At 38.3% G+C, this 13,802-nt stretch overlaps 1 protein-coding gene across 1 annotated transcript in view; it reads right to left on the bottom strand.

The window, feature by feature from the left end:
* Positions 1–13,802, bottom strand: part of LOC309551103 (putative cation-transporting ATPase 13A4) — a 149,152-nt gene that overhangs the window by 95,734 nt on the left and 39,616 nt on the right. Inside the window, exons 4-5 of the mRNA XM_082251549.1 lie at positions 9,009–9,079; positions 1,109–1,189 (exon numbers count right to left, since the gene is read on the bottom strand). Coding sequence (XP_082107675.1) covers positions 1,109–1,189; positions 9,009–9,079 — 152 coding nt within the window. The remainder of the gene's footprint in view (positions 1–1,108; positions 1,190–9,008; positions 9,080–13,802) is intronic.

The raw sequence follows: 13,802 nt of genomic DNA, 5'->3' as shown, positions 1-13,802 counted from the left end.
TCAGGATCGGATCGCACAGCGGTTCACACTTGTGCGATCCGATCCTGTGCGAACTGCAAGATCACACTGCGATATGCGATCAAACTGGGGGTGTCGTTAAGATTACATTGACACCCCCAGCGTATCGCATATGGCAGTGTGAACTGCCAGGGGTGCGTTTGCGATGCGGGAACAGGCTGCGAATTCGCAGCCTTCCCGCATCGCACAAGTGTGAACCGGCACTTACAGTCCCTTAAATGATACATCCTCTCCTTTGTATTAAAATGCTTGGTCATAACTGAGATTTAAAGTGGCTGTAAACAAAGTATGTTCCATGTTAATATAAATGACACCCTCAGAAAAAAAAAAAAAAAAAAAAAAAACCAAGAAAGAAATGCAATCAATAAATAAATAAATACAATTCAATGTAAATATCATATATAAAACTAAAATGTTTACAATAATTTGATTGCAGCAGTTTGGTTCTCATCAATACAACAAGACCCAAACAGTGAGAATGGCTATAGCGATTTTTATATCAACCATTTAAATTTCAGTTTCAATTTTTCTAGCATAATCAGTAAGTGTGACAATCCCTTAAATGTTACAAAATTTCCTTTCCTTGGTTTTCTGGTATGTTATAATGTATTTTACTAGATTATGTATTAGAGTCTCTCCCATCTAATGAGAAAGGCAAAAGTGGACAGAAGTGGTAAATCTACTAAAGTGATTAGTAGAAACAAAAATGAACCTAACCATTTTTAGTTCTCAGATTAGACTGGTGCTAACCACAAAGTTACCTGTGTCACCCAGTCTGGATGAAATAAACTTTATGTTATGGTTCTGGGTGGTGATATAGATCATGGTAGGTGTTTCTGAATGATCTGCATTACATTTTAACAACTTCTTCACTGGGGAAGTGTAGAGAAAATCATTTAAAACAATTAGCCAAGAAGTGGTGAACAAGTCCAGTTCAGATGTACTGTACTTGATCCTGTCACATCACTTCTTGAGGGCCCAGTCTTGACATTATTTTCAAGCAAACAACTATAACTGTTGCCATGTAGCTCAGTATACAAACATATCTATACTACAATGAAAAGCAAGTAAATAGCAAGGGACTGCTCACCTAATATCTTGCTCTTCTCTAATAAGACCAGATCCGTACTTTGAATGTAGGCTATAGCAGGAGTGTTCATCCTCCAAAGTTCTGAAATTCCACAAACCATTGCATTGAAATAGGTTCTATGTATATGAGCTTTTTTTTTACATAGGCACATCAAAAACTATGAGAATGTGTTCCTCTACATTTAATCTTGTTTGAAATTCAGTAGTGCATTAACTCAATAGTGAACGAAGAACAGCAAAGTATACAAATAAATACAATTTTCTAGCATGACACCAAACTTCACATCAAATACATATTTTTAAAGCAAATTCGGTATTTAAGTTTTGAAATCAACGCAGAATCAATGCTAGTCACTGTGGGGTGGATTTACTAAAACTGGAGAGTGCAAAATGTGGTGCAGCTCTGCATAGAAACCGATCAGCTTCCAGGTTTTATAGTCCAAGCTTAATTGAGCAAGCTAAAGTTAGAAGCTGATCGGCTACCATGCAGAGCTGCACCAGATTTTTCACTTTCCAGATTAAGTAAATCAACCCCTGTGTGCTATGCATGTGGGTGCATTAGGTCAGCTAACCTAATAGGTCAACTTAGCAGATGAAGAATAAAGTGGCAGAATTTTACTGACAATAAGCATATGTTGCAGTACCAATGGACCAGCCATGGGTATAAGTATTAGTATACAAACGTAAACATAATAGGATGTAACAGGTGATGGTAGCATGCAAAAAACGTTGACAGTTCTTAAGGAAAAATACCCTTTTTCCACAGAAGGAAACTGCTTAATGTGTTACTAAACCCAGGAGCCTGCATTCACTATATCTGGTCTCCCACAGTACACAGAACATGGAGATGCAATTGTTTTAGCAAATATAAACTGCTAAATACCTTTTCTCATCAGCAGTTAGAGCAGTCTTGTGACTTTGATCAGTGTCTTGTTAAAGCTTGTAGGAGGAGTTTTCATTCTCCCCTGGCTGCCCTTTGAGACTGCAGGACCCCCGACCCTCTGTCAGGACAGTGCTGATTGGCCCTGTGCTAATCACATGCACTCTCCCAAGAAAGAAAAAAACTAGCAATACACAACAAACTAAGCATGTGCAGCTTGTCCTCTGACTCTGTTTTATTAGGAGATGTATTGGGGACAGACGAATAAGGGAGGATCAGAGAAGACAGGATCAAACAGCCTTATTACACAGTGCAGAGGATTAACCCCTTAGGTACCACAGTGAGTATAACAAGAATGCTTTACTGCATATACAGACTGATTTTACTGTTGTGGGTTTGGTAAGACTTTAAATGTTGGCCATTAAAATAATATGACTAGGTAAACATAACCATTATATCTTCATCACAACATTTCTTGTGACAAATTACTTTTTTTTTGTATTAAAACAACTTTATTGCAACTGTTTTGACCACACATTGAATACTGTCCCCTATTGAACATCACCATTCATCTCACAAAGGGCTTGTTTAGACTTGCTTCAAAATATGGCATTGAGCAGGCTTTTTAAAAGCATTCTAAATACAAATCAAAGAACCTATCACTAAATAAAATGATTACCTTATAGTCCTGTTTACATGTTGTGTTTGCTTAAAAAATGATAACTCATATGACTTCCTTGGTGCTTCAAAGCATCTCCAAACCCTTTATAGAAGTCTATGAAAAAGTTTGCTTACAGCACCTGAAGCTTTTGGGCTTCAGCTTTAGCTTTGCTTTGGGGGTATTACAGGTATGAGATATCCCAGAATGCACTGGGAAACCAACAAGGGAATCAGAAAGACATCATCATCAGTCACTTCAGGATCATGTATATATATTCTGGAAGTGTCTGGTGCAGACGTCACATTTGGTGTGCAGCGTGGAGCAGTAGGAAGGTGAGCGGGATCCAGACCGGAGAGAGCAACTATCAGATGACACTTGTGGTGTGCAACATGGGAACACTATAGCAGAAAGTAAATGGAACTGGAGAGTGAGGACTGAGTGGCAGAGGATCAGCAGAGCTGAGGAATAAGAGCAGGAGAAACTAGCAGATGTCACACGTGGTGTGCAGCATGGGGGCAACATAGTAGGTGGTGAGTGGGGACTGGAGAGAGAGAAGGATCAGAAAACCAGATGATCAGCAGAGCTGGGGGTTACTACTAAGTGTGGGCTTAGCATAGCTGGGAGTTACTACTGAGCAGGAGATCAGCAGAGCTGGGGGTTACTACTTAGTGTGGGCTTAGCATAGCTGGGAGTTACTACTGAGCAGGAGATCAGCAGAGCTGGGGGTTACTACTGAGCAGGGTATCAGGAAAGCTGGGGGTACTACTGAGTGAGACATTAGCAGAGCTGGGAGTACTACTGAGCAGGAGATCAGTTGAATGAGGGTGCTATTAAGCTAGCGGTCTGCTGACTGAGGGTACTAATAAGCTGTGGATCTGCTGAATGGGGATACTGATGAGCTGGAGTTCTGAAGAACAGGGGTACTAATGAGCTTGGGTTCTACTGGGCTCCTTTAAAACAAACTGAAAAGCAACACACACACAGGGCCTTTGCCAAGCTACACTAAAGCTTCAAAAAAGCATCACTGAAGCATCACAGAATAATCACAGGAGCATCATCAAAGCATCACTAAAGCATCACCAAAGCATCACCAAAGCATCACTGAAACATAAAAAAGCAGTTTGAAGCAGTAGGTGCTTTAATGTGTGGAAGTCGAAGCAAGTGTAAATGATCCCTGAAGAAGAAGGCTGAGAGGCTGAGTTAGCTGCCAAGCAGGCATCTGAATGGATCCTGACATTAAAGTCAGGATCCTTCCAGTGCCTGGAGTGGCTCTGTGATGTCAGCAAGCAGCAGGCCTTAATTCCACTGTTGGAGGAATCTGGGTCACAGGAGTGCAGAAAAAAAGTCCAGAAGAGAAGTATGGCCAAAAAAGCTTTAGCCACACTTTTCTTTTAAGGCAATCAATATGGTCTTTGATGCATTTGCTTTTCAGTCCAGTAGCTTGGATTCACATTTGTCAAGGCCCCTTGTCACTTTTCTCACTTGAGCTGTGAGCTGCTTCTCTTTCTTGCTGTTATTTACTCACTCCCTTCAAATGACTTGACTCACTGTGCCGGCAGAAGCTGTAAACTGTCTCTATTTTATCTGCCAAAATCATGCTTGCTAGTAGCCCAAAAACTCTGATAGGAGCTGTCCAAGTGCATATACTGTATGAACTAAGGGTAGCAATTCATTTGGCCTAGTTTCACCCCAGGCCTTTACAGGCCTTCATCCTTCATTCTTAAAGTGAGAAGTTGGCTTTTTGGACAGGTGATTTGCCTATCACTGAGGCTTAGGAGTCCAGCTCTGGAGCAAGGAAGTCCTCTATTCCTGTTGGTTCATGATCAGTCTGCGGAAGAGGCCTAGACTACATTGATTACAGGGGCCTTGATTGTCTTTGATGTCTTGTTTCCAAAAGTAACATCAATTTTCAGGTGGATACACGGTTTTGTTGTAGAAAAAAGATAAAGATAGATTGGTATCCTTGGGAAAAGGTCAGGCTCCAGCTGTTAGGGGACGAGCTGGAGAAGATTGGCTCAAAATCCTGGCACACTTGTCAATGCCCAGCATGATCACAATCATTTACAGTAAACAGATGTTCATTCACGATGCACGGTTGTGCTCAGTGACATGTGCAATTGATCTTGGCACCCTCTGGCCTTCATAAGGATGACAGTTGCTCACAGACTTTGCTGATTGGTCTTAAGCCCCCTGTATATATACAATGATACCAATCCAGGTGTAATTTGAATCTGCCATCCATATCCCGGGTACAATTTAGAAGCTCGTATTCACAGAAATAATTCTAAAGTTTTTAAAAGAGTCCAAACACTAAACCAGCAGGAACATTTTTGGCATATTCAATGCCCAAGGCATTTCTCAAAGTAGCCATCCCAATGGCCTACAGTGGTATTAAACATTTTTTATATTGCAGCTCACCAATTCTTAGATGTGGTGGGTGCATTCATTTTCTTTTTAAGGCTCTCTTTCCTTTATTTTCACCTGGTGATCCTGCCAGTAAGTCTGATGTTTTTCAACAGAACAAGCTGTCTTACAGATGAAGCAGTTATTGTCGACATTACTAGTAAAAACAATAAAAATGACATAAATCTTTCCCGTAGTTAGTAGACGCGATAACTTTTGCGCAAACCAATCAAAATACGCTTATTGCAATTTTTTTACCAAAAATTTGTAGCAGACAACAAATTGGCCTAAAATGTTAAAAAATTTAGATTTTTACATTTTTTTGGGGAGAATGTTTTATAGCAGAATGTGAAAAATCTATAATTTTTTTTCAGAATTGTCGCTCTATTTTTGTTTATAGCGCAAAAAATAAAAATTGCAGAGGTGATCAAATACCACCAAAAGAAAGCTCTATTTGTGGGAAAAAAAGGACATGAATTTTATTTAGGTACAGCATCGCATGACCGCGCAATTGTCCGTTAACATAATGCAGTGGCGAATCGCAAAAAAAAATTGGCCTGGTCATTGAGGGGCAAATCCTTCCGGTCCAGAATTGGTTAAAGTGGATGTAAACCCTCACATATACCTAGTGAAGTGAACAGCCTCAGAAGATACACAGAGATGAAACAAATGTCCCTACTTACGTTTTATTTGTATATCTGCGTTCTTCAGGTTTCTACACTGTTTAGAATGTGAACATCGTGTTCAAATGTTTTCTTCCTGTTCCAACACTGGGTGTGGAGTCTTGGCATACACTGTGTGACAGCTGATTGAAATAAAGGCACCCGCCCCCCCCCCCTCCTTCCACATAGCCAGAGGAGGGAAGAAACATGCAGAGCTGGACTGTGAACAGACTAGCCCTCTGCTAATCTATCTCTATGCACCCATCCCGACACAAACTTCCAGCTGCTTTTATTTCCTGTGTGCTAGAACTTGTCTGAAGTTATCATTCTGATAACAGAGGAATAGAGAAGCAGAAAGACACTGGACTTAGGGCTTTGGAGATCGATAAGTAAACACTACAGGTATATGTGCCCAGGTCAAATTTCATAAATGGGATTTGCACCCACTTTAAGTATTAGTCACCAATGTTACAAGGCTTTCCTGTCACACTACTAACAAATGAGAGATATTTTATTCTCTCAGAAAGAGCACCAACAGGAAAATGAATACGTTGAATAAACAAATCAATCTTTTCAGATTAACATACATATAAACAACTTAAGTAATTATAGCGTACATTAAATGGCACATAATATAATAGCAGAGAGTGGATTAAGACCTTTACATTCTTGTGTTAGGGCGTACCATCTTTGTTGAGAAAAACAATACTACTGAATTATGTACAGTGCTGTGAAAAAGTATTTTCCTACTTCCAGATTTTTATTTTCTTGCATGTATGTCACACCTAAATGTTTCAGATCAACAAAGATAACCCGAGTAAATAGAAAATGCATTTTTTAAATTATGATTTCATTTATTAAGGTAAAAAAAAGCTGTCCAAACCTGCCTAGCCAAATGTGAGAAAGCAATTGACCCCCACCCCCCCCCCTTTCTATGTCATAAATTAAATTTGATTAACCACATTTTTTGAAAAGCTGAGTTAAATTTTACTTGCTACACCCAGGCCTGATTACTGCCAGACCTGATGAATCAAGAAATCACTCAAATAGAAGCTGAGAAGAAGATCTCAAAAAGCAAAACATTCAAGAACAGAGAGAAACAAAGTATTTGACATGCATCAGTCTGGAAACGGTTACAATGCCATTTTCAGGGCTTTGGGACTCCAGCAAACTATGGCGAGAGCCATTACCTACAAATGGAGAAAACTTGGAATAGTGGTGACCCTTCCCAGGAGTGGCCAGCTTACCAAAATTACTCCAGGGGCACAACAATGACTCATCCAGGAGGTCATAAAAGAATCCAGAGCAACATCTAAAGAACTGCAGGCCTCACTTACTTTCTTTAAGGTCAGTGTTCATGATTCAACAATAAGAAAGAGACTGGGAAAAATGGCATTCATGGGAGATTTCCAAGGTGAAAGCCACTGCTGACCAAAAAGAACACAAAGGCTCGTCTCACATTTGCCAGAAAACATCCTGATTATTCCCAAGACTTTTGGGCAAATATTCTTTGAACTGATGAGACAAAAGTTGAACTTTTTGGAAGATGTGCATCCCGTCACAGCTTGTATAAAACTAACATAGCATTTTATAAAAAGAATATCATACCAACAGTCAAACATGGTGGTGGTAGTGTGATGGTCTGGGGCTGCTTTGCATATAATTTGTCATTTGTCATAATACTTGCCATAATTGATGGAAACAATGTATTCTGCATTTTACCAGAAAATTCTTAAGTAAAATGTCCAGCCATCAGTTTGTGACCTCAAGCTCAAGTGCACTTGGGTTATGCAGCAGGACAATGATCTGAAAAACATCAGCAAGTCCACCTCTGTGGCATGACCTTACACAGGCCGTTCATGCATGAAAAAAAATCCATTGTGTGCTAAAATTCCTCCACAACAATGTGAAATACTTATTGGCAGTTATGCTTGATTGCAGTTGTTGCCACCAAGGGTGGCACAACTAGTTATTAGGTTTAGGGGGCAATTACTTTTTCACAGACAGGTTTGGGCAGACTTTTTTTCTTAAAAAATAAATCATCATTTAAAAACTGCATTTTGGATTTATTTGGGTTATCTTTTTGTAATATTACAATTTGTTTGATGATCTGAAAAATTTAAGTGTGACAAATATGCAAAAAAAAAGAAATCAGGAAGGGGGCAACTACTTTTTTACAGCATTATACATAGAAATAATTTTAGCTAAATGTCATTTCAGAGTGCTACCCGATAATGTCTCTTTGGGACTGACATTTTCAACCACTTGAAGTTCCTCAGTCAATTCCCTGCATTAAACTAAAAAAAAAAAAAAAAACATAATCGACTCACCCCTGTCCCTAAACACTTACCTGACAGATTTACCAATTCAGCACTGTCCTGACTGCAGCACAGCCCTTCTCACTTATATAGCTTACCGGCACATTGTGTGTCTATGGACACACAGCCTGAGTTGGGATCGTGCCCACATGGCTGCTCCCTTAGCACCTGGCTTGGTGAGGGGGCACCCAGAAGAGAATAGGTGCAGACAGCATCAGAGCGGGACTGAAAAATGAGGTAAAAGACTACTCTGTGCCATATCGTTGCACAGAGCAGGAAGGTATGTCTTTTTTATTCTAATTAAAAAATAAATAAATAACAATAATAATAACCTATAATATAACTTTAATACCATACAATGTGCAAATGACAAAAAATCTTCTACTTGTTGACCTCCTTTTTAGTTTTTTTTGGCATTAACTTGCTTCCAAGTTAAACTGAGTTGATTCTGAGTTAATTTGACCTGCTTTTGCATTCATTTTGATTTGTATTGAGAAGAAAACAGTTCAGTTAAAACTAGAAACCTTTGGGTTGCTTTTTTAAAGGTTGCACTTTGCAAGGGGATTTTTTCAAGAGCTTGGAGAATGTTGTGAATTTTTGCTTTGCAAAAAATAACCAATTATGTGCAAGGAATATAAAATAAAACAGCATTTTTGCTTGCACACAATTGGATGAAGGAAGTCAGTGCAGCTTCACATCATTCACTAAGATATGGGGGTAACTTGCTTGCAATGTGCAACTTCCCTTGCTTTTCAGTTTTAAAAGTCAATCTGTTATTGGACATAGGATGAAAAATGCATTTCTTTGGAAAAAGTTATTTGTTATACCATTTTAATAGAACTGTTGAAGAACTAAAAGGTAAAGTCTTAACTGACTCGTAGTCAGCAAGTGTGCACTACAAACCAGTGTACAAAGTCCCATTTCAGAAAATATCATTTTAAAGGTGGAATGTGTTCTTTACATGTTCTTAAACTTACCCAATTTTCTGAAATTCTTTTTTGTAGGTGTCCCATACATATCGAATCTTCTGTACCCGAATGAATTTTACCTTTAGAGAGATATTTTAATTTTAGCATTAAAGCACCTGCATGTAAACGTGACAAAAAATAACTGATCCATTTACTCTAATGTATACTGTATTGGTAGGTGTGGTATCCATGGATATTTATATCCACAACATATATTAATCGTCTAACATGATGTGTCACATGTTGGTAAAATGTCTAGTTACTGTACTGGGTGTATCAGTACTCTTGTTCTACAGAGGGTAATAAAACCCTCTATCGTAGCTTAGTAATAGGTAGATTGTACAATGTACAATATAACACTGACTTATTGGCTTTTGTAAAGCTTCCAGTGGCTTACCTCATTGGTCAGTGTAGTGGGATTCTGATATTACCCATATGTTTTATAATATTGATAATAATTAGCACCTGCCTTACCATAACTATTATGATGATGAGGATGATTATTATGAATATTATTATTTTACTTATAATAATGATAAACAGGTTAGTTTTATTCTTGCAGGATATCTCACTTCATATTACAGTATACTCTAAATATAAAAGAAAATAGTCTTCTAACTGGAAGAACAAACTTCATAGAAATGAATTAAAGTCTTGTGCCTGTAATACATGGAGAAACCTACCATATGTACTAATTACCTGGCATAGAAAAGGTTCTCCCATGAACTTTGATGGACACTTTGAAAATATAATCTGAATGGGATATGCTTTGTAGAATATATACACTGGGAAATATTTTGCTATTAGTATTGTACAATGTATTGCAGTGAAAAAAGTAGTAAGAAGTAATTAAATCAAGGGAGTAGTCATGGGTGCTAATATGCACAGAGTGTGATTAACATCTTTCTAAAAAATGGGAACAGGAAGACATCTACACCAAGAAATGGCCTCAATTAAAATTATAAAGAAATACATTGATGGGGCATTGCCAAGATGCAGGGACTATAACTGAAGCCTCTACTAGTTTACCATTGGATGTGGTTGGTCTATGTGATGTGCGCCCCCTAATTTTGCTATTGTGGTTGTTCCATGGATTTTAACATGCTTCTGGAGAGGCTGGAACCCACTGTGGGAAGAGAACAATTGAAAGGAGACATGGAATAATTTTTACACATAGTCATTATATGGTACTATTGTTCAGTTTGGTATAAGAAGAGCCTGAAAGCCTATATTCTTTCCTGTTGTGCTTATCCCCAGCTAGCCGTATAAACCTGTATCATCTGGGAATGGCCTGCCTTCAAATCCTTCATTATTTCTTCTTCATTAGGCTGAGTTGGGTTATTGTGACACAGTAAAGCCTTTATTAACTCAAGCAGTGCATACCTGCATTTTTGTGCATTGTACCAAGATCAGCCAAATGGAAGAAATGGTTCAACTCCCATGGAGAGCATTTTATGCTCCTCTTTGCATTATATATGAAAATATGTGTGTAGTAAGTATAAGGTGTAAGTGTAATAAGAAAAAAAGTGTGTAAGTCTGACTGCTTGGTTAGAAATGTATGTCAATTGATGTAAACACATGTAAACTCATGGTGTTTTTAGTGGGGATTACCATTGCCTGGAACCCCTCTAACATTTACTAGCAATCATCTCTATACTTCCTTATGCTCATCTTTCATATATGTTAAGTCTTTCTTAAATGAATCTGCATTCATAGCTTCCCTTCCTATTAGGAAAGTCAAACAAACTATACAGTAGATATATGTTTCTGGACATGCATGCATAGACAGGTAGCAGTACATTTACACATTTAAAAGGGAGTCATCAAGAATGATAGAACTGGCAGACTCTTCCTATGATTATTCTATTCAAAAGGCCAATGCAAACTGTAATGAGAAAAATGTTTATTGGTCAAATGGGCAATTGTTTATTTTCATAAGAAACAAGGGTTCTAAACACTACATCTGGCCTAATTGTTTTTTTTTTTCTGTAACTGCAGGTAGGGTCTTTTCATCTTGTTTAACAAGCTTGCATTCTACACCTGTCTGCGCAAAACTTATAATTACATTTAATTATTAGTCAGCAATATTATTTACACTAACTACTGTGAGAAAGTGTTTAGCTGCACTGCATTTTTTTCTGTCCCAATAGTCATAGTGCCAAGAATAAGTATCCTCCTGACAACTGAAAGGATACCTTCTTTTCTATGTTCTTGTATCCCTACATAAAGGTAGATGGGAGGAAAAAGATCAGGAACTTGAAAATGAAGGAGGGATGGTTTACAGTGTATTGGTGTATTTTCTTGTGGCTAACAGTGAGCAGTTTGTTTTTCTATGATGTTTCCAATATCTCATTATACCTGAGACAAAGGTCAGTAACTATATACTCTATTGGATTGATTGTGTTGGTTGGTTCTGCAGCATGAGCAGTTAGAATATTTTCAGCACTGCCTATTTTCACAACAAATTGACAATTAAAAATGGGAATATACTATACATTGTGTTGTGACCACGATTTTTCCCATTCCTTTTGTTTGTTTTATTGTTACAACAAGAGTTCTTGCAAGAAACAGGCCGATATATGAGGTTATGGTTAAGCAGATACTAAATTTAAGCTTTGTCCAAAAGAGTAAGAAAAAGTTGGAAATGGCTGGGAAGCTTTAGATTATTCTTTATATCAGTTATTTGAAAACATTAGGTAACCATCAAGTAATGGTATTCTACATTAGTGTTTAAATGCATCCTAATAATGAAGGAGGTGGGAATCAGATGGTGAGCACTCTATAGCATCTTTGGAATCTTTCTTTACAAAGTACTGCATTTGTTGCTGAAATGGATAAATGGAAACTAAACTGATGTAAGCTTATGTCAGTGCATGCAAAAGCATTTGCAGTAAATCGACATACAAAAACACATAAAAACTATGGTTGTAATCTACCAGCACCACGTAATCAGTTGGCACTTAATAAAAAAAGAATAATATTATTTTATCTTGCTTGATACCACAGCTAAATGGTCTAGTTAATGATTCTGAGACTTATTTTATTGTATACTGCCATAACGAGTACCTGGCTAATATGAGAACAATCTGGGCAGTCCTTCTACAGTGTTGCATTCTTCTGCCAAGTAAATCTAGTTTGTCTTGCTGGCAAACAAAGAGCTTCTTAGTACCTGCTCATACCATGCCAAGATTTCCAATTCATATTAGGTTTAGCCAGGTTACAGCCCAATATCTATCCACCTGACACAATTATACTTGAATGCTTGAGCTTGTCATAAAAGCTTTTGTTGGACTCCTATCTTAGAAAAACAATCATTCATGATCTTTACCTTGGTATTGAGAAAACAGTGTTTTCTGGCATGCTCTTATGTTGCATACACTTGATACGAAATAGTAACAAATACTTTGTGACCCTTATCTACACAGATTTCTTGGACAAACAAATCAGATAAAACACCTCAGATTAGCAGTCGCTACACTACACTGTACAATTGTCTTCTGTGCTTTTTGAAAGAACTAGGGCACCCCGAGGAGAGCAATGATGCAAATGGTGGGTGTGATTAAATTGTGCTAACAATGGGGGGACCTAAAGGGATATGGTTAAAAGAAAAATCTAAGCCTACTCTGCTCTGGGTTAGGAGTAAGTAATGCTTAGATTGTAGGGGACAGGAGTGCATATCACAAAGAGTGCAGGGTCCAAGGATATGTAATGCACAGGGTACATGAGTCAGGAGTATGTAACACACATAAAGCAGAGGTCAGGAGTAAGCAACACACATAGTGCAGAGGTCAGGAGTACCCACAGAGTTCAGAGGACGGCAGTTTGTAACATACAGTGTTCAAGGGTAAGTAACTCGCAGTATGCAGGAGACAGTAGTAAGAAATGCAGCAACTAAACTAAGAAGCATGGAGGAAAGTGTAGCTGAACTTATTTTATTTTCCCTTGAGAAGAGATGATTGGGGGGATACGCTCACCATGTATAAATACACAAATTACGATATACAGTAAAATTGAAGGAGAGTTATTGATTTTAACTTCCTTGCAAAGGAGAAGGGGGCACTCATTGTATCTGGAAGAAAATATGTTTAATCTGCACAAACGAAAATGCTACTTTACAGTAAGTGCTTTGAAAATGTGGAATAAGCTTCCTTAGAAACCAGTTAAAGGCAGCTTAGTAAATTGTTTCAAAAAGCTGGATGCATACCTAAAATGCTTAGCATAAAACTGGATATTAGAATTCATGATAATAACACCAGTGATAGTTGATCCAGGCAATATCCAATTGTCTTAGGGAATCAGAAAAAAGTTTCTTTTCCCCTGTTGGAGCAAATTGGACCATGCTTTATAAAGGTTTCTCAGTCTTTCTCTAGATCAATTTTGGTTACTGTTTATGGAGGGTTTTCTATTTTTTTTCCCTGTGCAAAAAAGAGATAGCAGTGTGGGATCTTCATTAGAATAATGCAGTAATTTAATTCATAAAAACAAATAGTACATTTATGTAGCACCCTACAGGTAGGTACTAGGTAAAGTATAGTGGGCCTTGACTGCCTAACAGCAGGGCCATGATTTCTTTTGTTAGTCAGGTTGTCATGGCTCCCAGGTGTGACTGCTGAGAGGGGAGTCTCCCCACTAGCCCAGTGAAAGGCTTTTCATTGGGCAGTGGAGGAAACCCAACCAGGGACACATTCAGGCTTGTATCTACCCCAGAAGGCAGATTCTGCCGCAGAGGTTTCTGGGAGGGGGTATGAGCCTGAGGGGGAGGGGCGCATGACTCAGCATCTTTGGCGGGAAGCAGAGTCCAGG

This window comes from Pelophylax lessonae (genome assembly GCF_965119305.1).
Source record: "Pelophylax lessonae genome assembly, chromosome: 3".
NCBI lineage: Eukaryota > Metazoa > Chordata > Amphibia > Anura > Ranidae > Pelophylax > Pelophylax lessonae.
The sequence above is the reverse complement of the archived record's forward strand: the minus strand, read 5'-3'. Positions and strand labels throughout refer to the sequence as shown.